The sequence below is a fragment of the Delphinus delphis genome, chromosome 19 (assembly GCF_949987515.2).
Source record: "Delphinus delphis chromosome 19, mDelDel1.2, whole genome shotgun sequence".
Classification (NCBI taxonomy): domain Eukaryota; kingdom Metazoa; phylum Chordata; class Mammalia; order Artiodactyla; family Delphinidae; genus Delphinus; species Delphinus delphis.
In genome coordinates, this window is record NC_082701.1 from 58,058,278 (window position 1) to 58,085,198 (window position 26,921).

General features: G+C 61.1%; 2 protein-coding genes across 4 annotated transcripts in view; one reads left to right on the plus strand and one right to left on the minus strand.

The window, feature by feature from the left end:
* The first annotated feature begins 11,962 nt into the window (after positions 1-11,962).
* B9D1 (B9 domain containing 1) lies at positions 11,963-22,255 on the plus strand. Of its 2 annotated transcripts, none has more exons than XM_059997778.1 (7): positions 11,963-12,098; positions 13,570-13,638; positions 15,011-15,122; positions 18,873-18,969; positions 19,750-19,812; positions 21,503-21,570; positions 21,782-22,243. In XM_059997778.1, the coding sequence occupies exons 1-7, from the start codon at positions 12,036-12,038 to the stop codon at positions 21,922-21,924; spliced, it is 615 nt and encodes a 204-aa protein (XP_059853761.1). In that variant the 5' UTR covers positions 11,963-12,035; the 3' UTR covers positions 21,925-22,243. The 2 variants fall into 2 exon arrangements, with proteins under 2 accessions (XP_059853761.1, XP_059853763.1); XM_059997780.1 differs by having other exon boundaries at positions 11,969-12,098; positions 18,881-18,969; positions 21,782-22,255.
* A 2,011-nt stretch (positions 22,256-24,266) lies between these two features.
* Positions 24,267-26,921, minus strand: part of EPN2 (epsin 2) — a 69,320-nt gene continuing 66,665 nt past the window's right edge. For both annotated transcript variants that reach the window (XM_059997777.1, XM_059997776.1), the window contains exon 9: positions 24,267-25,656. In XM_059997777.1, the coding sequence (XP_059853760.1) occupies positions 25,358-25,656 (299 nt within the window). In that variant the 3' untranslated portion in view covers positions 24,267-25,357. The remainder of the gene's footprint in view (positions 25,657-26,921) is intronic.

A 26,921-nucleotide genomic window follows, 5' to 3' on the forward strand; every position in this document is an offset into this window, starting at 1 on the left:
TGGACCAGCCGTGGTCACTCAGGCGGACACCCCCAGGCCCAGGGGCATTCGAGCCGTGTCTTGGGTGTGTAAACAGTTCTACCCTCACCCTCTTCCAGAGGGAGTCACTGGCCCTGTTAACAGCTGAGAAATCGGTTCAGCAGGGGAGGGGGTGAGTGACCTAGGGCCACGTGCAGGGTGGGGGTGTGCAGGGAGGGGACTGCCTCCACCCCCGGGGTTCCCGGTACCCAGCTGCACTCTCCCTGCGCAGACACGCCTCTGTGGCTAAGGCCGCCAGCCTTGAGTCACCCAGTGAGTGGCTGGGGCCCCCGGGGGGAAGCCCGCGAAGCTCACACCCCGTCTGCAGAGGCCAAGGCAGCGGCACCAGGACCCACTGGTCAGCCTGCGGCCCCTCCCCCCTTCTCCTTCCCCACTTTCCTTAGCTGGCCCTCCTGCCCCTGCTCCTAGCAGAGAGGGTGGCCTGCGGGCCCTGAGAAGGGGGCCAGCTTAATGGATGAACCTGCAAAGGACGCTGCCTGCTCTCAGTGGGGCCCTCAGCACCAGTGGGACAGGGTGGTGAGGGGAGTCTGGGGGCCAGAACCCCTTCCGTGAGCCCGCAGGACCCACCACAGAGGTAATGACTGAGTTAAGAGCCCCTCGGCCGGTGACTTCAGAAAGCCTCAGTCTCCCCTTCTGCATAGTGAGGGTCGTGATTAAAAGAACATGAAGAGCTGGTCTAAACTACAGCTGGTTCCCGGCCTGCTGTTAACCACGTAAACGGCAGAGGCTGGGGGCAGGCAGGACTCTGGGCAGGCTGGAGGGAGGGCCCCCAGTCGGGGGACAGGGCAAGCCAGGGCAGCTGGTTCTCCCAGCCTTCAATCTGAGACGATCAGGCTGCAAATAAAAGGAAACCACCAACCATGGCCTAAACACATGAAGATTTGTTTTTCTTTCATCACAAGAAATCCAGAGGACTTTGTTGACCTCAGTTTAGCGGCTCAGTAACGCTTGTCAGGGACTGAGGCTCCACCCTTCCGATTGGCTGTCATCCTCGTGACATTTTGCCTCTCTTAGCTCATGGCTGCAAAATGGCTGCTGCACTCCAGCCATCACATTCATGCTCCAGGCAGGATAAAGGATGAAGGGAGAAGAACATGGCACTACCTCTGTCCCCTGTCATCACAAGAGCAAACACCTTCCTGGTAGCCCTCAGCAGATGTGCACTTCCGTCTCCTTAGACAGAGCTGCGTCACATGGCCAGCCCTACCTGCAAGGGAGGCCCAGAAATCAAGTGCTTAGATAGGCACCTTGCTGCCCCCCAAATCAGGAGTGGTTAGAAGTGGAGAACAGATATTGAGTGGGTAGCTCACAAGTGGAAGGGGCAAAGCCACATCTACTCATCAAGAGGGCAGGTGGGAGGTGCCCTAGTGCCCAAGACCAAGACAGGACTCTTCTCGGAGACACTGGAGGCTGGGGGGCTGGATTCCCTCACTCGAGGTCCATGGCCTCCCAGTACAGACCACCCTCATCTCTCCCGGCCCTGGGGGCTCCACGTTCCTTCCCAAAGGTGGCGGGTGCCAAGGCCCCCCCTTGGCCCAGAGCTCATATCGCAGGTGATGAGCAGTGCGGCAGGGGTGGGTGTGAGGCAGGTGCTGGGCGGCAGCTTCAGCTGCCCCTGCCGTCTCCTCCGGTGCTGCTGAGCCCTCCGGGCCACACCGCCACACTGTGACACACACACGCTGGCACAGTCACGGCACAGTGCTCACGTGTACACGCGGTCCACTTAGGTTGCCAGATCACAGACACGCTCATGCCCACCCAGGACACACAGAATACGGGGCATCACTGTGCACACACATTCACACACAGGGACGCACACGCAACAGCGTTCACGTACGCACAGATCTGCACACGCGGGCACACAGGGGCACACACAGATACACGAACTACTGGGACGTACGCTCCCTCCGGGCGCATGCTGGGCCTGTTCTGCCTCAGCGCCCGGAGCAGCCAGGCCAGCTCCGTCCCCACAGGTTGTAGGGGAAAGAGGAGGGGACATTTCTGCCTGAACGTGCCTGCCCCTTGGGAGAGCTGAGCCTCGGGGGCTGCCGTGAGGGGAACCAGGACGGGCAGGGAGGGGGCTGCTGCGGGGACCTGCCCACGGGACGCGGAGCCGGGCAGCGGTCGGTGCCGCGGCTCAGTCCCCCGAGGCGGGGGATACTCCCCAAGGCCAGCCTGTGGGTGCGTGGAGGGGACAGCGGGAGGCCTGCGTGGGTGGGCTGACCTCAGGGTCCGGTGGCTCTGCCTTGGGCCGCTCGTGGCTTCTCAACACCCTCTCCTCAGCCCTGCTTCCACCACCTGCACACCCAGGCCGACCAGGACCCTGGGGGCGGGTCCACGCTCTGTCCCAGCACCTGTGGCTGCGCCGTCAGGGTGCCGTCCCTGTGGTCCCGAGGGCCCAGTGGCTGGGCAAACGATGGACGACCTTGCCCCTCCCCGAGCATTCCCGAGGCCTGCGCTGGGCCTGCCTGGGTGTGAGGGTGGAGCCAGGTCTGTTCTCTGTCCTCCATGAGCAGGGATGACTGTCACCAGGACGCCACCCTCACCGCTCACGCCTCTCCTGGCCCCTCCTCCTGGTGGCTTGGCCCGGGGCCCTCTCCTCAACCAGAACTCCTCCCCAAGCTCTGCACCGAGCACTGTCAACCCTGCTCCAGCCTGGCCCGCCCTCCCTCCCTCCCTCCCCTGAGCGCCTATCCAACACCTGGTGCTCCCCAAACGTCTCCAGGGGACGCCCCACAAGCCCCCAGGACCTGTGACCACTACCACGCTCACCAACGCCCCACCCATCTCACCCTCACGCTGATCGACCACTTGCACAGCAGGCCCGAGTCCAAAACCTCAGTCACTCACCCCACCTCACTGAGCACCTACTCTGTGCCAGACAGAATCCTGGGTGCTGGGGAGTTGGCAGTGAACACGACAGGTGCTAATCTCCCCACCTGAGGAATGTGGATTTGGGCTGGGAGAGAGCAGCAAAGCCACTCAATTACACAGCATCTCAGGTGGCAGCCCCAGGCGTGGACTCGAGAAGCGCTGACGGTGGGAGGAGGTGGTTTTACACGGATGGTCAGGGAAGGCCAGTGGAGGTGGTGACATCGGAGCAAGGACTTGAAGGGAGAGAGGGAACGAGCCCTGTGGAGATCGGGCAGCGGGAACAGCAAGTGCAAAGGCCCTGAGGCAGGGTGTGCCTGGCCTGTTTGAGAATCAGCGAGGAAGCTGCAGCTGGAGCAGCCTGAGTAGGGGCGACAGGGCAGGAGAAGCACCATTTTCACTGCTGACTGCCTGGTCCCAGCCGCCATCATTTCTCGCCGGGACCCCTGCTGTCATCTCCGAGTCACCGTCCTCTTGGTCTCCTCTCGCTCCTGTAACCAATTCCCTGCACAGCGGCCAGAGTGATCTTTTGAAAAACACAGATAGGTTGTGTCCCAACGTCCCCATCTCGTGGGATAAGGCCCTGCTCACGGAGAGTGGGGGGCAGATGGAGGAGGTGGCCGACTCGAAGGGACCAGCTGCCCTGAGGCCGAGTGCAGGGCGTGGCGGCAGCCCCAGCTGCCTGGTTCCTGTGAGGTCATCCCCTGCATTCATCTGCCTGATTTCCTCTCTCAGATTTGCTGGAAAAGCCCCGCGGAAACAGCTGGCAGGTGTGTGCAGGCCCAGGGATGGCTGGGGTGTGGGCTGGTGGGGAGGGAGTGGTCAGGATCACCGCAGTAGGAAGGAATGGCCCTTGGCGAACCTCTCAGAAGCAGCTGTGGCCCTCCACCTCCTCTGGCCTGGCACCTATGGGTGGGCTGCAGATGAAACACAGGATGCCCAGCTGTGCTTGAATTTCAGATACGCAACGAACGGGTCTTTAGCTGTGGATGTCCAGTATTTTCATTTGCTAAATGTGGCAGCCCCGGCCTCCCAGCTTCCCTGGTCCCAAGCCTCAGCCCCACGTGGTGGCCAGAGAGCCCAGTTAAAACCCCAGTCGCTTCACATCCCCCCTCGCCTCGAAACCCTCCACGACTCTAAGGCCCTGAGTGATCTGGGCCCGGGGCACTCTCAACCCATCTCCTACCCCAGCGCTGTGCTGGGAAAGTGCTCTCTGAAAAAAAAAAAGTCAATAAAATGTAAAGCACTGAAAGCCCTAATTTTAGCATTTGCCAATTTCTGTGGCTGATTTAAAGCCCCCAGCACGTCGCTGGGGGCAGAGTTGCACAGGTGTCTCTGGTGCGTCGGCGCGAGGCCGTGCAAGCAGGCGCCAGTCCGCCTCTCTGTTCCTCAAGCACATTCTGCCCAGGGCCTGTGCACGTACTGTGCTCTCACTGTGCTGTGGAGATGCCCACCCCACATCCGTGCAGGCTTCTTCCGGGACTTTGCTCAGAGATGCTTCCTTGTGCATCTACCATCTACCGTAACCCGCCCCCATCACTCTCCAGCCCTTTTCTCTGCTTTATTTTTTTCTTCATAGCACTTACCACTGTCCCAAATTATCACAAACACGCTTCCTTGTGTCCCCACCAGAAAGTCAAGTGCATTAGGGCAAACAGCTGTGCCTGTCTTGTCTTCCACTTTACTCCAAGCACCTAGCCCAGGGCCTGGTACACAGTATGTGCTCAATAAATACCTGCTGAGCGAGCGGTAACTCTTGGCTCAGCGAGCTTGGTTCCCATGACCTTGGTGCTCATTCTGATGCTTGGTTGGAGCAATTCAATCCACCCCCAGCATCCCATCAGAGGTGTTCCTTCTTTCTGCCCCGACCCCCTCCTGGCCACACACCCCCCACAGGAGCCGGCTGGACGCAGACAGATTCCAGCCCAGGTCCACTCCCGCCCTTGAGCCTCCCTCAGCCTCGGTGAGGCTCTCTCCATCTCTGAGCCTCGTGGTTTTGTCCCCCGTGAGGGAGCATTTAACTTCCACCTCCTGAACTACTGTGGGGACCATAGTGGCTGAATGGATGGGAAAGCACTTTGCAACCCACAGCCCCTAAAATTCAGGAACCCCCATCCACCCCACTATTTCTCAGCGCGGAAGACATTTTGTAGTTATTAGAAACATCCCAGAACTATCACAAGTCCTTACAATCAGCTACACATGATGCAAAAGCATAACTCACTCAGCAACGGCATTTAAAAAAATCACCCATTTTCATCAAGTAGAAAACTGAGGAAGTGACTTTAACAATGCCATCTCCACTTCTCGACCGCCACGTGGAGACACTTACGTGGCTCTGTCTCACCTGGGACGCTTTTTTAAAAAATCATCCTTCCGTGGTCCCTTTCTCACCCTTGGGGACTTCAATCCATTTAAAAATGATGTCATTCTAAATGCTCCTCGCTCTCAGCTGTTACTCTTCCTAGGGAGCTTCTTTTACCATCCCCCGGACCCCCTTCTTCCTTCCCTCAACCACCTGTCTCTCTCCTGGGCACCTGGGAAGGAGTGATGTCCCAGAGGAAAGAACCATCTGTCCAGGACCACAGAGAGTGGCCGGCACATGCCGCCCTGTCCCTCGAGCCTGTCGGGCCACGCCTCTGCCCCCGCGAGACCCAAAGATGAGGGATCAGATACCAAGGCCACAAGCGGGCTTTCTTTGCTCTACATGACGTCATCTAAAAATTCACCCAACATGACAAAATTAGGAGATCTCGAGAAAACAGAGATTTCCCAGCTGTGGACGCCAACGCCTACAACAAGCGCTGGGACCTGCTGGTGGGTGTGGCTTCCGGCCCACCAGCAGGCATCCGTGAGCAGGGCTGGGCATCTGAGCAGATCGGTGGAGGCCTGTGCCATGTGAGTTGTTCAGTATTGTGAATGCCACCTCACCCTCACCAACTGCCTGGGACTAAGTGCGCCTCATTATCCCCTGGATTATCCCCATGCCTGAACGCTTTCGGCACAGGAGGAAAACAAAAGCTAGATGTGGAGATGCGCCTGTGAAGATCAACAGAAGCAGGCACGGTTCTTCGTGGGAGTGAAGAACGGGCAGCTCAACGCCTATTCTAACTGCGTCTCCCCTTCCTACCTTACCCGAGCTCAAGCTCCCAGACTCCCTTGCGGCTAGAAGAGGCCCTGAGACCCAGTTCTCGCTACTGGGTTGTGTGGGAGGCCCCGTCCTAGGCCAGGTCTTGCTGGGGATGCACGGCTTCTCCCCCTGCTCCACCTAGAACATAGCCCTGTACCTGGAGCTGAATCAGCGGTCTTGTTGTGAGGACAAAATCCACATGCTAAGCAGGTGGGGCGGGAAGATGGGGAGAACCCGGGTCCCTGGTGGTGTGGCCAAGCCAGCGTCAGTTCCGGGCTGTCTTGATGTTTGAGCCCTAATTGGCTTTTCCGTCACACACAGCCTGTCATGCCACATGCCCAACATGTAAACTCCTGGCAAGCTTCACTTATCCGCCTGGCTTTGGCTGACATTGAGTTTATATCCAATGGATTGAAAATGAATGGTTTTTTGTTTTTTTGTTTTGTTTTTTTTTTTTGCGGTACGCGGGCCTCTCACTGTTGTGGCCTCTCCTGTTGCGGAGCACAGGCTCCGGACGCGCAGGCTCAGCAGCCATAGCTCACAGGCCCAGCCGCTCTGCGGCATATGGGATCTTCCCGGACCGGGGCACGAACCCGTGTCCTCTGCATCGGCAGGCGGACTCTCAACCACTGCGCCACCAGGGAAGCCCTGAAAATGAACGGTTTTGAAACACCTACAGTACTTTCCGGAATTTGGCCAACGATTCAACTTGCCTGTCTCCAAGCAAGCTGGACTCCAACTGCATTACTGCCTTCGCCGTGGAGACCATTGCTCCCATTTGCTGAGCCCTGTGAGGTCGAGGTCTTATGATCCCCAGTTTCCTGTAAGCTGAGACGCAGAGAAGTTGAGCCATCAGCCCAAGGTCACACAGCTAGCGAGGAACAGAGCTTAGATTGGAACCCAGCTCCCCCTGCTGGTTAACCCTTGGAAGAAGCTGCCCCTGGCACTTCCGCCTTGAACTTCAGGGTAAAGGGAGCAAGCCCGCTCCTGGGGCTGATTTGGAGATGTCAGGGATTCCCCCAGTCCTTCAAGTGACTCAGTGGGAAAAGGACAGTCCAGGCCATGCCCTCATCTTCCTAGTGAGACACTGGGGACCGGAGAGAGGCAATGACCTGCCCGGGACCACACTGCAAGTTGGGGACAGGCTGGAGACAGAGGCACCCTGCTTGGGCAGCTGCCCCGACCCAGACTGGGTGATTCTGTTGTGCTGCTAGAAGCCGGGGTCCCCTCCTGCCCAACTCTAGAGCCTCAGCCCTGGCCCACAAGGTTCCAGCGCCAGCACCCCCAAAGTCCTCCGCTCACTTGTTCACTCACTCACGCAGTCATTTGACAAGTGCTTACTGAATGGGCGCTCGGGGAGTTTGAGTGCGGTCCAGGAGACCCGGTCAGGCCACAGCCCCTCCATGGTGGAGAACGCCCCTGCCCAACGAGGGCTTGTCTGGAGGACAGGATGGTCATCTGGAGCTCTAAGTTCAACAGGAAGGTCAGGCGGAAAGGGTGGAAGGAACAGCACGTGCAAAGACACCGTGATACACTGAATTATGGCCTTAAAAGGGCTTGGTTTGAAGTTCTGTGAATTCTACCTCAATACAAAGGAGGCACTTGTAACTTTAAAGAAGTTGGGGACTTGCCTTGTGGCGCAGTGGTTAAGAATCTGCCTGGGGCTTCCCTGGTGGCACAGTGGTTGAGAGTCCGCCTGCTGATGCAGGGGACACGGGTTCGTGCCCCGGTCCGGGAGGATCCCACATGCTGCGGAGTGGCTGGGCCCATGAGCCATGGCTGCTGGGCCTGCGCGTAAGGAGCCTGTGCTCCGCAATGGGAGAGGCCACAGCAGTGAGAGGCCCGCGTACCGCAAAAAAAAAAAAATTAAAAAAAAAAAAGAAGAATCTGCCTGCTAATGCAGGGCACACGGGTTCGAGCCCTGGTCTGGGAAGATCCCACATGCCACGGAGCAACTAAGCCCGTGCACCACAACTACTGAGCCCATGTGCCGCAACTACTGAAGCCTATGCGCCTAGAGCCCATGCTCCGCAACAAGAGAAGCCACCGCAATGGGAAGCCCGTGCACTGCAACCAAGAGTAGCCCCCGTTTGCTGCAACTAGAGAAAGCCCGCGCGCAGCAACGCAGACCCAACACAGCCAAAAATAAATAAATTTATAGAAAAAGAAATAAAGAAAGAAGGTGGTGTATGTGTGCGGGCATCCAGTACCGCAAGGCTGAGGGGTGGGGGATGCAGGCAGCGGCGGGGGGGCCAGAGGGACCCGACAGGCCACAGAGGACCTGGACTTTGTCCCCGGTGACATTCAGCTGTGGGCCTGGCCTGTGCCCCCTTCTGCACCGAGCTCCACTGAGAGCTGTGAGGTGGGTTGGGAAGGAAGACCTAAGAGGGCTGTGAGAGGAAGGGACCCCGGTTAGATCGCACAGCCCTGCCGCTACTCCCCGCGGCCCTGGGAAGCCCGGCCTCCCGCCTGCAGGACGAGCAGCACTGCTGTCGCAGGGTCGCTATGACATGGGTGCCGCAGAGCTCCCTGGGGTGTGCGGTGGCAGAGGGGAGGATGACCGTGGGAGCTGGCGGCGCCGCTGGCCTCTGCTTCTCACCTGAGATGGGGGGCAGGGCGGAGCTAGGGGATCCCCCGCGCCGCAGGGGCACCGCTTCCTCTTGCCCAGGCCAGCTCCCCTTTGCCCCAACCTGGGCCTCAGGGCGGTGGTGGGGAGGGGCTGCTGCAGAGGTTAAATGTCCTGGGCTGACAGGGAGCTGCGGGCAGGGGGGACACCCACCCCTCGAGGGCCGGGAGTCCAGGCTCTTCTAAGACTGGCAGTCCAGACTTGGGTTCAAGTAACGGGCAGCTGTGCAGGGCAGAGATGGTGGCAGGTGGCAGGGGGCCTGCGCGAGGGTGGAACCAAGCTAACGGCAGCGTGCTAGGAGCCCAGCTGCCTTAGTCAGTAGCCAGCCAACCCTGTCTCAAGAGAAATGCAAACAGAGCTGGGCACACACCTATAGTGAGTGTCTGGGCAGGAAAAGGGAGGAAACCTCCCCCGGGGCAGATTGGGATCGAGGGATCGAGGGATGGGGAGAGGAGATCACGATCAGTGGGGGACAGAGAGCAGACGTCAGCACTCTGGGGCCAGAGCTCGGCTGTGACGCCTCATTCCCCAGGGTGCAGGGCCCAGGCCAGCAAACGCCCACCACAGGGAGGGCCCAGCCATGCGGCCTTGGCAGGCTGGCATCTCTCTGGACAGCTGGTACCTCTGCGAGGGGGCCCTCATCTCCCAAGAGTGGGTACTCACAGGTGCCAACTGCTTTGGCAGGTGGGTGCAGTGGCCAGGAAGGGTGATGGAGAGGGGCCCCAGGAGGGGGCGCCCAACCTCTTCACCCCCCGCTTTCCACAGCTGCCCCAGTCCCACTTCAGCGTGACCCTGGGCCCACACTGACTGGCGCTGGACGCTTGTGAGAGCAAGTCCAGTGTGGAGGAGCTGCTCCTGTCCCCAGGAGGGCCTGGGGGCCTGGTCCTGGCCCGGCTGGCAAGGCCACCACCTCTCAGCAGTGCTGTTCAGCCTGTCCCTCTGGCTACCCGGTCCTGGCGTTTTTTCCAGGGGCAGCCCTGTTGGGTGCAGGGGTTTGATCCTGTCTTCGCTAAGGTCGGGAGCGGACACCTGAGATAGCTGAGGGTGGGCCGGGCAGACAGCTGGGATGGAGCTGGGGCCCTGCACAGCCGGAAATGCCCGGAGTCCCTGAGCCCCGAGCACAGCCCAGCTCTGGCCTGCTGCTGGCTGGCACGTGGACACGGGCCTTGGGGCAGAGGGTGGCACTGGCGCCTGCTATGCCCGCCCGGGTCAGCTTCCAGACCCACCCAGCCTGGAGGGCAGCCCTGGGCCCTCTCCCTGCCCCCTCCCTTGGGCCGCAGTGTGTCCCCAGTTTCACTGGGTGTGGCCCTGGGGAGACTGTGAGAGTCCAACGGATGACACGACGGAGCTGCGCTGAGAGGGACTTGGGGGTCCACTAAGAGCGGACGGGGAGAACTGGATGCCCAGGAGGGCAGGAAGTTTTGCGGCTGGACTGGTGCCAACCTGCTGAGGGTCCCCTCCCGCCCCACCTCGTAGACCTCTATATCCCGCCCCCAGAGCTGTGCAGCATCGCGCTGAGGCTGCTGCAGGCCAGCACCAGCCGAGACGCCTCCCGCCTCCAGGCTGACTGTCCTGACCCGAAGGCCAGCCTGCCCAAGGGCGCCCAGTGAGCCAGACCCCACGCCAGCCCACCCCACCTGGCGGTGCGGGTTCCAGCCTGGCCCTGCACAGGCCCCGAAAGGTGCCCCACCCGTCCCCACGGTCCCTCCTAAGGCCACTAGGCCTGGTCACCTCTCACGCTCCCGGGGGGCCACTGATCCGCACCCTGATGGCCATCCCAGAGACCCCGCCCCCTGGGGAGATTTAGGTTCTGTGCGGACGTGGGGCAGCCTTGGACATGGCCAGGTCTGCGGTTACGGGGAGCCCCTGGTTATTTGATAATAGCAAGCGTTTTGTTGAAAACTGTCCTTTGTGTAATACTGTGCCACAAGGAGGAAAGAGCTGGGCGAGAGTGGTAGCATCTGTGAAGACGCATTGTATCTGGGAGAGTGTGAGGGGTGGGGGACGGGATATGGCCAAGGCCTGGGGGAGGCCAACTCCCACCTGAGCCCCCGGCCCACCCACCCGGCCTCAGCTTCTCTTGTCAGAGGTGTGAACACTGGCTGCCCAAGCCCCCTCCCCTGTCAAGTATCTTTGCTCACCTGAGGCGGGTGGGGGGACGGTCGGTGGGCCCGGGCTGGTTGTGACGCCTCCTTCCCTCTCCCGCACAGGTGTCTCGTGGGACCCCCCTGGTCTGCTCCCAAGCTGGCAGCTGGCTGCTGCAGGGTGTGATGACCCGGGGGCCCTGCTGGGTGCGCAGCCTCCTTGAAGTCTTCACACCTGTCCACCCCTTCATTTTCTGGATCCGGGGTAAGGTCTCCAACGCCACCTTTGACACCCCAGCCAAGAGGCACCCTTGGCGCTGGGCCAGGACCAGGCAATGAAGCAGTGAGGGTCGCGAGCCCGCGGAGTCCTGGGTTTGAATCCCGGCTCAGCTCCTTACCAGCTGCTGTGACTGTGTCCCAGTCACCTCGCCTCTGAATCTGCTTCCTCTTTTGTGCAACAGAGACTTACTCAATTATTCATCCACTCCACAGGCTGCCACCAGTGCTCACTTGTGCCAGGCAACCGGGACACGGGGTGGGCGCGGCCCCTGTCCTCACGGCGTCTGTGGGTCGGGAGAGACGAGCATTGGCCGGAGCTGTGACAGTAATAAATGTGCAAATGCGAACCGTGCTCAGAGCTAAGAGCAGGCGGACGACCCGCTCCGGCGGCCAGGCAGTGACGTCCTGAGGCCAGTGTCCTGGCGGGGCCGCGCTCGGGCTCGCCCCTCAGCGACTGGGGGTGCTCGGGCGGCCGGGGGCAGCCCCGCCGCAGCCTGTTTCCCGCCCCACGCGGAGGAGCGCCGGCGCGGGTTTAAGGATTCTCCAGGTCCCTCCCAGGTTTGTCTAATAAACTTTTGGGAGGCGAGGGTCTCAGAAGGCCCGAGGGAGCATCCGTTGACCCCACGCAGGCAGCTGTTGGTCCCACGCGGACTCTAGGAACCGGGGCCGGACCCCGACTGTCGGGGGCCTCGCTCTTGAGCCCCACGCGCGGTGGTCGTCGCCTCCGGCTCAAGACCTCCCACGGGCCTGGTGGGGCCGGGTCTGAGTGGACACACACTTCCCGTGGGGTAACCTGAACCAGGGATGTGCTGGGTCCCGCACCAACAGACACGATATAGCCGCGGATTTCGCGCCGCCGGTCCCCGCGAAGCCCCGCCTCCCGCCGCGCCGCCGCACGCCTGCGCTCGCTTTTCCGAAGATCCCGCTTCCCAGAAACTTGTCCCGCGCGCCACGCCGTCCGTCTCCAGGGTAACCCGGCTCCTCCTAGCAACCGCGCAGCCCTGCTATGGCGGCCGCGGGTCCCAGCGTCTTCCTGCTCATGGTCAACGGGCAGGTGGAGAGCGCCCAGGTGAGCGGCCGTGGACCCCGCGGGGCCGCACCCGTCCCCCCAGGGCCGAGCCTCGCCGGAGGGAGCCAGCTTGTGAGAGGCTTGGTGCGAGGTCGCGCGAACCCTCCGCCCCATGTGCGGTGTGGAAACAGGCCTGGGGGGTTGAGCGAGGCAGAGGCCACAGTCGGCCGAGCCCGCGTGGAGTCACGGGCAGGGGCCTCCACCCCACGCGACCCGCGCGGGTCCGTGCGCAGCGAGGCCCCGCGCCCTCGACTCTCAGGCCCTCAGGCGCGGGTTGGAAGGGAGGTGATCTGCTTGATCTGATGCAGCGATGGTGGCGGCTGCCCCGGGTGGGGGGGGGGGGGGGCGGGGCGGTGTCTGTTGGACGGAAGGGGACGCTACCCTCCAGTCCCCAGCACGTCCTACGAACCGTTTGTTATTTCTGTGTATAAGACATAGTGTATGCCAGCCTCCATGCCCAGCCCCGCTCAGTCAATCCTCACAACCACCTGTGAAGTAGGTATGACTGGCACCCTCATTTTACAGATGGGAAAACTTGCCCAAAAGCAGTGGCGGAACTGGAATTCGAAACCTGGTCTGATGTCAGAGCTTTGCTGGACTTGCCCTTCCAGGCTGTTTTTAAAATATTATGAGTATATTGTGAGGACTAACTGAGATGGTTTAGGTTAATCTCTGCTGGGGCCTCTTAGTGGGCATCTCCCGCCTTCCTGTTTCATCAGGGACGCTGCCCCAGTCTCCCACTCTGTCCACCTCCCCCTTGACCCAGTGCCCAAGACCCGCTTCCCCTCTTCTGCTCTGTCCCATCAGGGGCCTCAGCTGGGCTGGGTCACATGTGTCTGTGCTCTCAGCAGCCCCCTCAGCCCCACTTTTCCTCCCCCTCTGCTCGGGGCCCCTCCTCTAGCAGGCCAAGCATATGTTGCTCTGTGTGTCCTAACAGCACCCTGCCTTCTCAGACCTTTCACTTCAGCACCATTTCCTTAGAGCTGCTCCTGTGCCTGCCCCTGTGCCAGGTGCTGGGGACACAGAAAGCTCACAGACCTGTCCCTTGTTCACAGTCTAATGGGGTTGAGAGAAATAAACAGTCACTGCTGTGATGGAGGGAAGCACCAGGGGTTGCGGGAGCTAGGAAGTGGCCCCCCAGGACGGCCCAGAAGTTAGGGCAGGCTCCCTGAAGGATCAGTTTTGAAGGGTGAGCAGGAAAACTCCAGGTGAAGGAATGGGAAGGGTATGTCATACAGAAGGCAGAGCCTGAGCAAAGGCCCAGGGGCAGTAGCGGCCCTGGACTCGCCCACATCTTGGGCCCCAGACCCTCCGCTGAACGCCAGGTCCACACCCCCTGCTGTCTCTTGGCCCCTGCCCCCCCTCACCAGGTGCCTCACGTTCGGAGTTACTGGTGGCGCACCTGCCTGGCCAGCAGTCGGTCTCAGCGTGAGTCCCTGTGAGCAGAAGCCGTGTATGCTTATCTCCACAGTTTCCTGAGTATGACGATCTCTACTGCAAGTACTGTTTCGTGTATGGCCAGGACTGGGCCCCCACGGCGGTAAGCTGGGCCCTTTGGCCTCCCAGACTCATGGCCTTCGTGACTGGGGGGGGTCTCTGAAGGCTCCATCATACCCGTTACCCTCCCAGTTCAGAACCAGTTGAGAGGTGGACGCTGAGTTCAGGGGGGACCCGCATGCAAGTCTGTTCCTGGTGAAGCCGGGGCAGAGAACGCAGCGCCGCGGTGCTCCCTGACCCACCCCCGAGGCCGTGCTCGCTCGCGCACCCTGTCCTGGGAGCTGGCGCGTGGCAGCAAGTAGGGATATTTGGGCGGCGCGGGTGGGCAGGTCCTTTCACTGCACTGCCGGTCTCCTCAGCCTGTGGGGAGACTCTGGAACCCTACTTCCAAGAGTCCCCGAGGAATGGTCTGTCTCCACCAGGAGGGGGACGATGGTGCCTCTTCAGCCCGCACCACGTTACTGCCTGCACGGCACTGGGGCGACCCTCACAGCCGCTCGGAGCCCGGTCCCTCCCCTGTGCAGCTGAGACCATAGCGCTTGTCCTCCAGGTGCCCGCTAGGCGACAGGTGCCGAGTCTCTTGGTGATGGGGACGCAGTGGTGAACAGAGCCAGGGAAGCCCCGGTCTTGCTGGGTGCACATCTTGAGGGGGAGACAGACACGGGGCAGTAAACACTCCAGGCTGTTGGCTGGTGACACGCTGGGGGAAAGCAGAGGCAAGAAAGGGAGGGATGAGAGGCCAGAAAGGCCTCATGGAGACGGTAGCCGAGCTCAGAGCTGAAGGGGGCGAGGGGACAAGCCGCGTGGAAGGCTGTGGAAAGAACTAGGCAGGCAGAAGGTGCGGAGTGTGCAAAGGCCCTGAGGTGGGGGTGTGCCTGGCATGTTTGACCCGGGAGGTGGGGGGCCAGTGAAATGGGGACAGAGAAGGGACCACATCACAGCCAGCCAAGCCACTGGTGACTTGACAGAAACACTTTGGTAGAGTGGGGGCCAGAGGTCAGATTGGGGTGGGTTCAGGGATGCAAAGTGAGAAGGAATTGGAGCTGGTGAGTGTCGACATGTCTTTTAAGAAGCTTGGCTGGGAACAAAGGGGTGGGGGGGCATAGGGCCAAGGGACGTTGCTTTGTAACCAAGAAAGTGACACGCACACACGTGCCGATGGTGACGGGAGAGGGCGACACTGTCCCCTCAGTGAGGCTGAGGTGCAGGTGGAGCTCGGGCACCGGGGGAGGGCTGGGGCCTCGAGGTTCCAGGCCCTCATGGATGAAAACCCTCAAAGACCCGGGAGCCCCTCCATTACGTCTCAGGTCCCTTCGTTTGGCAGAAGGTGGTGAAGGAAACAGCTCTCCCAGCTGCTGCCCAGGGAGGGGAGGGACGTGGAACTGGGACATTGGCCGTCACTGTCGTCCTCGCAGGGGCTGGAGGAGGGCATCTCACAGATCACATCCAAGAGCCAGGATGCGCGGCGCGCGCTGGTGTGGAACTTCCCCATCGACGTCACCTTTAAGAGCACCAACCCCTACGGCTGTGAGTCCACGGGCCTCGTCCTGCCCCCGTGTCCACACATGGACCTTCCCTGCCCATCCCCTGGGCCCTCGACCAGCCTTGTCACGTGCTCTCAGCCACCTGGCAGTTTCCCCCTCCTCCCCGCCCCCTTCCTGCTCATCTGTGTGCACTTGACCTTCCTGAGGTTCTGACAGAGCCGGTGAGGCCCGGCCTGAAGCCTTGGGTGGCGCCTGCCTGCAAAGGGCAGAGCCTGGCTCAGCAGTCTGGCCAGGAGGCCTGCCCTGACAGCTCTCCCCTGTCCGTCACAGCTGTGCTTCTGCAGACCCAAGCGCCCTGCTCCTCCTGCAAGTCCCTGCCCTTCTCTCTGCCCGGGGGCCCTGGCCCTCATCCTACCTCTGACCTTCCCAAAGCCCTCCTCACCTGCAGTGTTTGCAGTGTTTGCTTTCTACCTTACCTGGCAGTTACCAGTCACTCTCCCTTAATAAGCACCAACTGTGTGCAAAGCCTGGGGTTCGCTCCACAGGGGCTGTGAATACTCTCCCTATGTGGGCTTGGCCAGGCTTTGTAACCCTATCTGGTAGGTAGATTCTTCTCCACGTCTAGGAAACTGAGACTCAAAAAGTGACATCATTTGCCTTCAGCTTTACCTTGAGTAGCTGAGCATGGATTTGATTTCAGGTCCATCTGATTTCACGGTCCAGGCCTTATGCTGCGTGTGGCGGGGGCTCAGGCTTACCGGGCACAGAGGGTCTGGAGCAGAGACTGCCTGGCTGTCCTCTTGGGTGGGGACTGCCATCCTGTTGTCATCATCCATGAGAAACTTCCACAGGCTTCCTGGAACAGGGCACTAGATAAAGGACCAATCTCCTCCTGCTGACGACGGCTAGGAAAGGTGAATAAAATATTAAAAAGCAAAACCAGAAAACAGACTACTTGAAGGCATCAGACAGGTAGCAAAGTCGTGGCGCTTGAGGAGGCCAAGACCCAGGAAAAAAGCAGAGCTCCAGAGACACCCCCAGCCACAGCTCCCCTGGGAGTATTTGCTGATTCCAGCAGAGGTGATCGAGATGCTGACCGAGACTTTTGTCGGCCGCTCTGGGCTGGGGACCCAGGAGCCAGGAAGATCCTGCCACCTCAGAGCTCTGAGAGAACAGCCCGCCCTGGCCTGCAGCCCGGCTGCCCTCATCCCCGCCCTGGACATGGTGCCAAACATCCACAGACTGCGCCTCACAGGACCCCAGAAGGGTGATCTGTCGTGAGCAAGGAGGGCTTAATCCAGAAATAAGAAGTTCGTGCAACATCTAAAGTCAACCAGTGAGACTCACTACATTAAAAAGAAAGTCGCCATCACCCCCAGCGATGGAGAAGATGTGATAAAATTCAACGCATCCATGACAGACCTGTAGCCAGCCAGGAGTAGAGGGAAGCTTCCTTAATCTGATAAAGGCTATCCACAAAACTCAGAGCAGACGTCACTTATCTTAGTGAGATGTTGAAAGATCTCTCTGTCAGATCAGGATGCTTGTCATGACCACCAACGTTGTACAATTCAAAGGTATAAGAATTAGAATCATGTCACCTGTCATTATTCACAGGTGACGTGATTATGTAGCATTTCCAAAATAACCTACAGTAAATTATTAATAAGGGGGCATGACTGCCAAATATAAGATCAGTATACAAAAATCAGTTGCAGGCTTCCCTGGTGGCGCAGTGGTTAAGAATCCGCCTGCCAACGCGGGGGACACAGGTTCAATCCCCGGTCTGAGAAGATCCCGCATGCCGCGAAGCAGCTAAGCCACTACTACTGAGCGTGCGCTCTAGAGCCAGCGAGCCACAACGACTGAGCCCACGTGCTGCAACTACTGAAGCCTGCACGCCTAGAGCCCGTGCTCCGCAGCAAGAGAAGCCCGCATGCAACAACGAAGACCCAACGCAGCCAAAAATAAATAAGTAAATAAATTTATTTAAAAAATCAGTTGCTGGGCTCCCCTGGTGGCGCAGTGGTTGAGAATCTGCCTGCCAATGCAGGGGACATGGGTTTGAGCCCTGGTCTGGGAAGATCCCACATGCCGCGGAGCAACTGGGCCCGTGAGCCACAATTACTGAGCCTGTGCGTCTGGAGCCTGTGCTCCACAGAGAACAAGAGAGGCAGCGATAGTGAGAGGCCCGCGCATGTGATGAAGAGTGGCCCCCACTTGCCACAACTAGAGAAAGCCCTCGCACAGAAACGAAGACCCAACACAGCCATAAAAAAAAAAAAAAAATCAGTTGCTTTCTGTATAAAAATAGAATGTGTTTTCTATTCTGTATAAAAAGTAGAAATTGATATTTTAAAAATAAATTCTTTCCAGTAATATCAAACATAACCTGTTCTACCAGCTATCAAGCTGTGATTCTAAAGCACAGTCACGAGAGCAGTTTGGCACCAGGACAGACAGATCTGTAGGGAGCCCAGGGCAGAACTGAACATGTGCAGCTGATTCACGACAAAGGGGCAGAGCAGGAGGGGAAGGGGGTCTTGAGAAGTGGTCCTGGGGCAGCTGGATACAAGCAGGAAGAAAAGTGCAGCCTGATCCCTGCTTTGTATCAGGCACACAAAGTCCATCCCAGATGGATAAACGCACGGAAACGTGAAGAGCACGATGATACGGCTTAAGGAGGATTCCACGCAGGCGGGAACCGTGGCACCAGAATGAGGACTCCTCACAGGAGCAGATCTGCGGGTTCCACTGTTAAACTTAGGGCTTCTAGTGACCCAAAGACATCAGTACGGGTGAAAAGAGACCATCCGGTTGTAAACTGGGCAAGAGGCTCGAGCAAGGCACCGCCCAAAAGAGGACGTCCGAGTGACCAAGAAACAGGACGAGGTCTCAACTTCATTTTAGGAAGAACAGTTACAATTAGGAAAATGCAAATTAAAGCCAAAGTGAGCAGCCATGATTCAGGACCAGAACAGCCCAGTTAGGAAGCTTGAGGACGCCAAGCTCTGGTGCGGTGCCCCCAGGGAAGCAGCTCGAGTGAATGCGCGGCCTGGGCAGACACGGGTGCGCGTGTGACGAGAGGTCATGCTGTCCCAAGAAGGAGACACAGCCCGGGCGTCCATGGCCGCCAGACAGGACCGAGTTCTCCTGCCCTGGAGACGTGACTCGGTTTGCATGCGTCTCATAAACACCGAATCCAAGAAGCTGGATGCAGGAATCTACGGACCATACGATTCCACTCATACAAAGTTCACAACCTGGGCAGAACCAAAGGACCACGTGTGGGATGCATTCTTTGGCGGTGAAACCTTACGGAAAAGGAGTGATGACCTTTGAGGCGGTGACGGGGAGGGAACAGACGTCCCCCAGCACCGGGGAGCACTTCCTCTGCATTAGGCCCGAGCCCGGGCGTCTGGAGGACGAGGAAACAGGCTGTCCGGTGGCCACGGGTCCAAGCTGGGCAGGCCGGCTGGCTCTGGGCCTCCCCGCCTCCCAAGGATGTACCCCAATGGAGCTGCCAACAGGGAGCAGTGGGAACTGGCAGTGCTCGAGAGGAAGGGGGTGCGGGGCCTCCCTGAGCCACACGCAGACACCCCCGGGTCCCTGTGCACTCCCTGGGCCTGTCCAGTGGCAGGACCGGGGCAGCATGGGGCCCAGCCAGCAGGCTCTGCTCTCCCACCTCCCTGCAGGCCCACACCTGGGGGCTCCCGGGCCCGCCGCCCTGCTCTCCACCCTGCACCTCCCCTGGGCTTGCCCGCAGGCTGACCCCTGCCTTGTCGTTCGCAAGGGCCGCAGATCGTGCTTAGCGTGTATGGGCCGGACATGTTCGGGAACGACGTGGTCCGAGGCTACGGGGCGGTGCACGTGCCCTTCTCACCCGGACGGTAGGTCCTCCTTCCGACCTGGTCCCTCGCCGGGCCACGCGAGGCTCACCCCGGGGCATGCTTCACCTTGAGGCGGGGAGTGCGAGGGTCCCTGGCGTGGGGGCGTGGCCCACACCTGGGAGGGGGTGTCCTGGGGCATCGAGAGGGGCGGGTCCAGCCAGAGTTCCGGGGCAGCTGCGGTCGGAGTTCAGACACTCATTCCCTCGCTGCTGGCCTGAGGACACACGTGTCAGACACGTGTGACCACGGGACCTGCCCTCGGCAGGCCCCCCCGAGTAGTGGGCACAGATGGAGAGACGCAGCTCTCTCTTGTCAAGCATGGTGACAGGGTACAGGCACCGTGTTCCAGGCGCGGGGTGGGTGGCCAGGGTCAGCCGACCCTAAGGGGTGAGGACGCCATCAGAGCAGGTGGAGGGAGGAGGCCCAGCAGGCGAACCTGAGGGGTGTTGAGATGGGAAGTGCAGGGTGCGAGGGGAAGGGGGACGGGGGACGGGTGACCACAGCCGGGTGCGGTCCAGGGGACTGTCGGGGTTCCTGGAGGATGGCAGCGCGCTGGGATATTTGGAGAAGGACAAGGGCCCTGTGAGGGGCACAGTTGAGCCAGGGTTGGTTTGTAGCCCTCAGCATCCTCCCGACCCTTCAAAAGAAACAAGGCTCTCAGAGGACGCAGCCCTGGGGCGGGGCTCCGGCTCCGACTTGGCCACCCCTCGCTGGAGGCTCAGAAGGCTCCGCCACTTTTCCGTGGCTCAGCACAGCTGTCTGTGAAAACGTTTGTTTCAGGCACAAAAAGACCATCCCCATGTTTGTCCCAGAATCTGTGTCTAAACTGCAGAAGTTTACCAGGTGAGTCTCCTGCACACCCATCCCCCCAGCCACTCCTGGCCTCAGCGGTCGGGTGGAGGGCTGTCACGTCCCCCGCTGCCATGTCGTGCTGGACGGCTTCACACAAGGGCCCTCTGCCAGGAGGTGACAGCTGAGCAGGGACTAGAGCAGAGGGCGGGGCCGGCAGGGCTCGGGGCGCAGGGAGCAGCTCGGGCTCGAGGAGGTAGTGACCTTGGTGGGGCAGCCGGTGGGGCCCGCACACGGGCCTGCAGGGAGACCAAGCCCGAGGCGTCTGGCCCCTTCCCTCATCCGAGTAGGAGCTGGAGGGCTGGCTGGGCCTGGCTGGCCGACTCGGGTTGGGTCAGCTCAGCTCCGCGGTGGTGGGCCAGGCCCAGGGGAACGTGTAGCACCGCCTGGGCCCCCCGGCCGGCACCCTGCTCGGGGGAGGACGCTTCCTGGGCTCTGAGGCGCCTGCTGCCCTTGGGAGCCCTCCAGAAGCCACCGTGATGGGAAGGGCCAGCGTCGGCTGGAGGTGACAGCACCACCCCGGTGTCCACACTGCTCCACGCCCCACAGCTCCGAGGGAGGGCTGCGGGCCCCCGTGTGAGGTCTCCCTGGGGAGGGGGGGTCCTTGCTGGGAAAGCCCTCACTGCCGGCCGGGCGGCAGCAGGGGGTCGTCTCCCGCCCTTCGGAGGGGCTCTTGCCTGGGCTGGGCCGTGTGTGCTTGGGTTACAGAAATGGGGGAAGGCAGCTGGATGGACAGTCGTCCCAGATGAGGGGTCCGTGTTCCAGCAGCCCCTTCTCTCGTCCCCTCTGCTGGGCCTCCGCCTCCGGCGTCCTTCCTCGGCCTGCTGGCTGCCTGCTTCCCTGCGGCCACTTCCTGTGGCCACCGCAGCCAGTTACCACGGGCTTGGTGGCTTAAAACCACAGAAATTAACTTTCTCACAGTGGGACCTAGTCTCTGGGGCCATCACGCAGATGCTCCAATCTGCTCTTCACACGGCAGAAAGGTTCCCTGAGACACCGCTGCACGAGCTACTCAGGCACATCTCCGCCTCAAGGCGCCCGCAGGGCCCCTGCAGCAGCGTCCAGGCTGGCGGGGCCCTTGGGGGCTGCTTCCCCGGGCTGGTCCTCAGCGCAGCCTGGGGGCAGGTGCCGCGTAGCCCTGCTCCTCCGATGGGGAAACCGAGGTGCAGGGAGGGGGCGAGGCTCCCCTCCATGACCCCCTGTGCCCCCCCTGCCCCCTCCCTGCTCCCCTCCCGCCCCCTGCCCTCCCCACTCCCCTGTGCCCCCTCCCGCCCCCCTCCCTGCCCCCCCCCAGCCCCTTGCTGGCTCACTGCATGTCCGCGGCCTGCTCTGAGGTGCGGAGAACCTTCTGCCTGGGTGGGAGGCTCAGATGTCAAGAGGCTAATGCGTTACAGCTGGAGCCCCATGGGGTAGGGGACCATTATCACGTCCCCATTAAGGTGAGAAGACCGGTGCTCAGAAATGGAAGTGACATCCTGGGTCCTGCTCTGTTCAGAGGACAGTGGAGAGCCCAGATCTGGCTCCTCTGCCCACCCCAGGGCTGGTTGTTGGGCTCTGGGTTGGGGCCCTCCTTCCCCAGGAGGATGGGGAATCACACTGTCCCAGGTCCCCGCCTTCCCCACCTCGGCTGCTGTCACCTTTCTGGGATTTCTGTCTGGGTTCAGGCTGTCTCCTATCTTCCCAGCTGGTTCATGGGACGGCGGCCCGAGTACACAGACCCCAAGGTGGTGGCTCAAGGGGAAGGCCGGGAAGGTAAAACTTGACCCCCCATCCCCCGGGCAGGTGGGACCAGGTGGGCCCCCCGCAGTCAGATGGCTGGATGCCAGGGACCCGCCAGCACACAGATGCGGGGGCAGAGCCCAGCCCGGAGGGGTTGCCACGTCCGTCCATCCCCCGTCTCCACCGCAGCCCCTTCTCCCGGTGAGGGGCGTGGGCCCAGCTAACGCTGCCCTTCTGTCCTCAGTGACCCGCGTCCGCTCCCAGGGCTTCGTCACTCTCCTCTTCAACGTGGTGACCAAGGACATGAGGAAGCTGGGCTATGACACCGGGCCTCCGGACACACAGGGGGTCTCAGGGCCCAGCACACCCCAGGGCCTCTCCCGGTGAAGGCATCGGCCCCCTGGGACGGCCCAGCGACCCACCTGCCTGACGTGCGTCGGGGGTGGCCGGTGTTTGTGTAATAAAGTGTTACCTTTTCACAGAGCCCAGGCTGGGGCAGCTCCTCTCCCCGCAGCAACTGCCCTGGGAGCAGGGCCCCGGGGCTGGCGCGGGCCTTGGGGGGCACAGCCCGGGGTGGAAGCTGCACCAGGACGGAAGCCAGCAGCCGAGCCTGGGCTCAGCCTGATCCCGGGCCCACGGCTGGGCGGCCCCCACACTTCGACACGCTCGTCCCTAAAACCAGCGTGTTGTCCACCAGACAGGCGAGCCGGGCAGCACCTCCCTTGGATGGAGAGGCCCGTGGCAGCCCAGAGGACGGGCTGCAAGCTTCCCCAAGGTGGGCAGCGCCACGGCGGGGGAGCCCCGCCTGCCCTCGGCCCCCCAGGGCCACCTGACCCCCCACGGGCCGCTTCCGGGGAGCCCTCTGGCCAGAACACCGGGCTTGCTCAGGGTTCTCCCCTCAGCAGGATTTGAGGGGAGCCCCGCAGTCTGAAGAGCCCACCTTAGCCACCACCCACTGCCCGGCTGTCACGGGGACCTGCCTTTGTCCCAGTTCCCCCATAAACTCAGGGCCCCCAGCTCACTGCGCGCTCTGGAACCCTCCGCCAATCCCCAGCATCCTGACCCTCTTTACGTGGAACCTTCCCTCCCCGCTCTGGCCCCGCTGCTCCGCAGAAGCATCTCCTGCGTCCCCGTCCCAGCTCCCTCGACGCCCCAGCCGTCAGACCACACCGCGTCCACCACAGACTCCACCACCTGTCTGCTTGTCCAGTGGCCCCGGCACGTCACCAACCACACGGACAGCCCTTCCCGAGACGTGGCCTCTTCCTCAGCCCCCTCCCTCTCCCTTGTAATGATCTTGGCCTGTGCCCCCGGCAGCCCCCAGCCCCCTCCTTCCCCTACGCTCAGGCTCACACAGGCACCGAGACCGGGTCGGTGGCCTTGTGAACCGCAGGCCAAGCTGGACTCCAGGCAGGAACCAGCTCCCAAGCGCGCCTCTCCCGATGCCTCCAGATTGATAAGGGTGGGGGCGGGGGAAGGACACAGCCAGAAACCGCGTCGTGATACAAATGATAAATTATATTTATACAGTAAATAAGTATCAACAGTCAACACAAGTTCCAAACCGGCCACCCGCCCCTGGGACTGAGAAAACGGCTGGGCAACACCCCTACCACGGTGCCCGGCAGGAGGGAGCTTGATGGCATGTGTCCCACACGCGTGGCAGCACCAGTGGCTTCATGATCAGTGCAACAGGCAACACGGACGAGGCGCCTGGGGGTGGGCCTGAGCCGGGAGCTGGGCGGGAGTCTGCCTGGGCCTGGGTGGGCCACTGGCTGTGACATCGGGGCCTTAAAGTCCCATCGGGAAGGGCCCCTCACTCTCACGAGGAATCATGACCCCAGTAGCGTGGTCCTGTGCCCCGTGAGGGGGTCGGCCCCTACCTCCCGGGGGAGCACCTTGCCCCGAGCCCCGCCCTGCCCCACCCTCCCCCAGGCTGCTGGGAGAGGCTGGAAGGGCCTTCGTGGATGACTCTGGAGCCCATGGTCCAGCCCCAGGTCTCGGGCTGGGCAGGAGCTCTGGGCCGGGGGTAGCCCCAGGGAGGAGCACAGGTGAGCTCTTCTACATGGCAACAGGAGTGGCCTGAGCAGGCAGTTCTGAGTCAGCCTCCCGTGCCCAGCGCCAAGGGTCAGAGCTCCTGGAACCAGAGAGGGGGGAGGGGCCCCATCCCCCCAGGAGAGACCCTCAGCTGTCAGCTGCCCTTGGTGCTAGAGGTGAGACGTCCGCCACGTAGAGTGAGACTGAGGTGCCCGCCAGGCCGGCTGACCAAACAGACAGGACTCGGGGGGGAAATGGCCCTGCTCTGGGGAGAAGCAAGTCTCTTCTGGTCTTTCATTTGTGACTTACCTAATACTTTTTTATAGTGGTGGGCGGGGTGAGGAAAGCAGGGGAGAGGGAGGTAAGATTAGTGCACGTTCGCTAAAAATCTCTTCTGGGTGAGAATGATTTTTTTTCCTCTGCCAAGTAAGAGATGATTACTTCTACGTTGCAACGGGTGTCTGGAGGGCGGGTGCGTAGGTCGGGGCCAGCCCTGGGCCCTCCCCCTGTCAGCCTGGGCTGCCCCCGACATGCCGCCCCCGCCGCTGTCCCCACCTCTACCCTGAGTGTGGAGTAAGATAGAGGGGGTCACAGACACAGGGTTCCAGAAGCCTCTCCTTCCCACGTTCCCACTGTAAACGAAGTCTTGTTAACTGCATGCCTTCAGTCACAGAAAGGAGTTAGCTGATAAAACCTGGTGAGTCACATTCATATGTTAGATTTTTTTTGTCTTTAACTTTCTTCACGTTGCTTCATCAGTAAGAAAAATAGCCTCTCTCTTAGGATCTAGCCAAAAAGGCTGAAAGTCAACGGTTTGGTAATCCACCAGGAAAAGGAGTTAAAGGGAAAGGCAACTGGAGGCTACGATTTTGTTACTGTTGTAGTTTTCTTTTCCTTTTAAATAAACATCTTTTATGCATAATCAAATTCCCATATGTTTTCCTATAAAGAATTTGCTTTAGTTTTTCCATAAGGCATTTTTTGTCTCTTCCTATTTAAACTTTCTTACAGCGTTAAAACCATAAATAAGAGGATTTACACCACTAACGTGACGCGGCCAACATCTTAATCCAGCCAGACCTGGCAAATTCTATCAAAACTAGACAGTTAAATAAGAACGACGTTATAAAAATATTAGCCAAAAAAGACTATTCGATAATTCTGCAAACAAATATGAAACTGTACTAAACAAAATCTGTGCAAACGTGTACAAGCATGGAGCACGTGGCAGGGTTACGCTCAGGTTAGTTTAAAGCTTGCTCTAGTGGGTTTAAGTCAAGAGTTGTTCCACGGTGGCGCCATTTACTTTGAACTCACACACGAGTCAAAGAAAAGTAAAATACGCACAACCGCGTCCCCCAAAGGTCAGTGTCTGAGGGAGCCCGCACTCCACCCCGTCCACGCCGGGGGGGCGCCAGGGCTGAGGGTGGGGGCCGGGTCCTGGGCAGGGGGGCTCCCAGAAGCCCGGGGCTGAGGCTGGGCCAGCACCGAGCACTGCCGCCTCCTCACCCAAGGCCCCCGAGGGCTGGCGGATCTCCACGGGGGCCGGGCCTGCGGCCAGGCTGGGTCAGGGGTCCTCCCGCCCGACACAGGCTCGGGGACCCACGTGCCGCGTGATGGCGCCTCAATAAGCCCGCCACCTCTCGACCCTCAGGCTGAGGGCCAGGGCCGCAAAGACACCCTCTGCACACCCACCCCACTCTCAGGCCCCAGTCCACAGGCGAGAGCCCCTGCCTGGCGTCCTCGGCACGGATGCTCTGCGGCGGGTCCCGGGGGGGGGACACTAGAGGAGGAACGGGTTGGTTGTGCCGGTGGCCTGAGCTGCTGACGGGGGGACGCCCAGGCTGCCCACCATGTTCACCGCAGCGGGGCCCAGCGGTGGCAGGGAGGAGCCGCCGGCCCCCAGGGCTGGGTGGGAGGCTGCGGACGTCACGGAGGCCACAGCCACGGGCTCCACAGCCGGGCCGGGCCCGAAGGACGTGCTGCTCCCCAGCACCGGGCTCCCCCGCAGCTGGTTCAGCGTCAGCGGCTGCGGCTGGTTCACCTGGAAGGGGTTGACCGGGGCTGAGGCCGCGGCGGCACCTGGAGAGAGAGCGGGCAGGGCGGCCACGGTCAGAGCTGCAGCGTGCCCGGGCCTGGACGACCCCGGCACAGCGGCCACCGGGGCAGCCCGCCCGCCCCTCTGGGCCTGGTGTTGGGACTGGGAGACTCAGGCCGTGAGGAGCCCAGCGAGGGGTCAGGCTCGCGGGGCCCAGCTCCTCCTCCGGGCTGGCACCCCGGGCGCCCTCCCTCGTTCTCTCAGCCAGCCAGCCAGCCAGCCTAGCTCCGCGACCAGAGGGAGAGGGGAGAGGAGAGAGGTGCGGGGAGAGAGGGGAGCCACGGGGGAGGCGGGAGGCGCAGGGCGGCCTGCACCTGGGGACCCTGGCATAATAAAGGCTCTGAGAAGTCCTGCAGTCTAGAAGCAGATGCAGCTCCGTCCTGCCCAGTGTTTCCCGAATTCCTCTCATACCAGAAACCCTTCCCCACATTCAGCAGAAACATCTACTGATACCCTGGCCAAAAACCACGGGCGCTGCTGGCACTGAGTCTCCAACTCGGCCCAGCCCCTGCTCACAAAGGCTGCCAGGAAGGCAACCCCAGGTCACCAGAGGAGATGCCGCCTGCTCTTCACGAGGGCACCCCAACGCTCTTGCATCAGTCACTCCTCGGAGCCCTGGGAAGAGGGCTGTGCAGATCACATCACCCGGGCTAGAGATGAGCAGACTAGACTACAGAGTAGGACCAGAAAGGGGCAGAGCCAGGAGGATGGCCCTGGAGGGCCAGGGGGCTGCCAGAGCCTCCTGCATCTTCGCTGTAGCTCCAGGCCGTGACCGGCCCCCCACAGCCTGGCAGTGGAGCTCCTGCAGGGGCCCTCGGGGCAGACCCCTGGTTGTCGGCCAGCTCTGCCCTGGAGCCACCCCCGCTGGTGGCAACCACGTTCCCTACCCACCTCAGGAGCGCACGGCCGGGCAGGACCCAGGCATCACACACACACCGCTTCTGCCAGAGGGTCCCCGACCTCAGCCTGCCAAGTCCTCAGGTCTGAGGACAAACACCTTGAAGGTGACCTGTTCCTGCCCTTGGGGAGCCCAAGGCCTTTCTGGGAAAACTCTGGGGAAGGGCGGGAGCTTCCTCAAGGAAGAGGGTTGCCCGGACTGAGAAGCGAAGGGGGGATCCGAATCCCCAGCCCCGGAGAAGAGAAGGGAGATGTCCCGGCAGAGGGAACAGGACGTGTAGCAGGGGGCAGAGAGCAGCCCACGCAGCTGAGGGGCTGAGCGCACAGGGGGCTGGCGTGGGCGGGAGGCAGA

Coding starts and splice junctions, on each gene's coding strand:
- B9D1 (XM_059997778.1), top strand. CDS start 12,036: ATGGCGGCCGCGGGTCCCAGCGTCTTCCTGCTCATGGTCAACGGGCAG. Junction 12,099..13,569: donor GGCAGGTGGAGAGCGCCCAG/GTGAGCGGCCGT, acceptor TTATCTCCACAG/TTTCCTGAGTATGACGATCT. Junction 15,123..18,872: donor GAGCACCAACCCCTACGGCT/GTGAGTCCACGG, acceptor GTCGTTCGCAAG/GGCCGCAGATCGTGCTTAGC.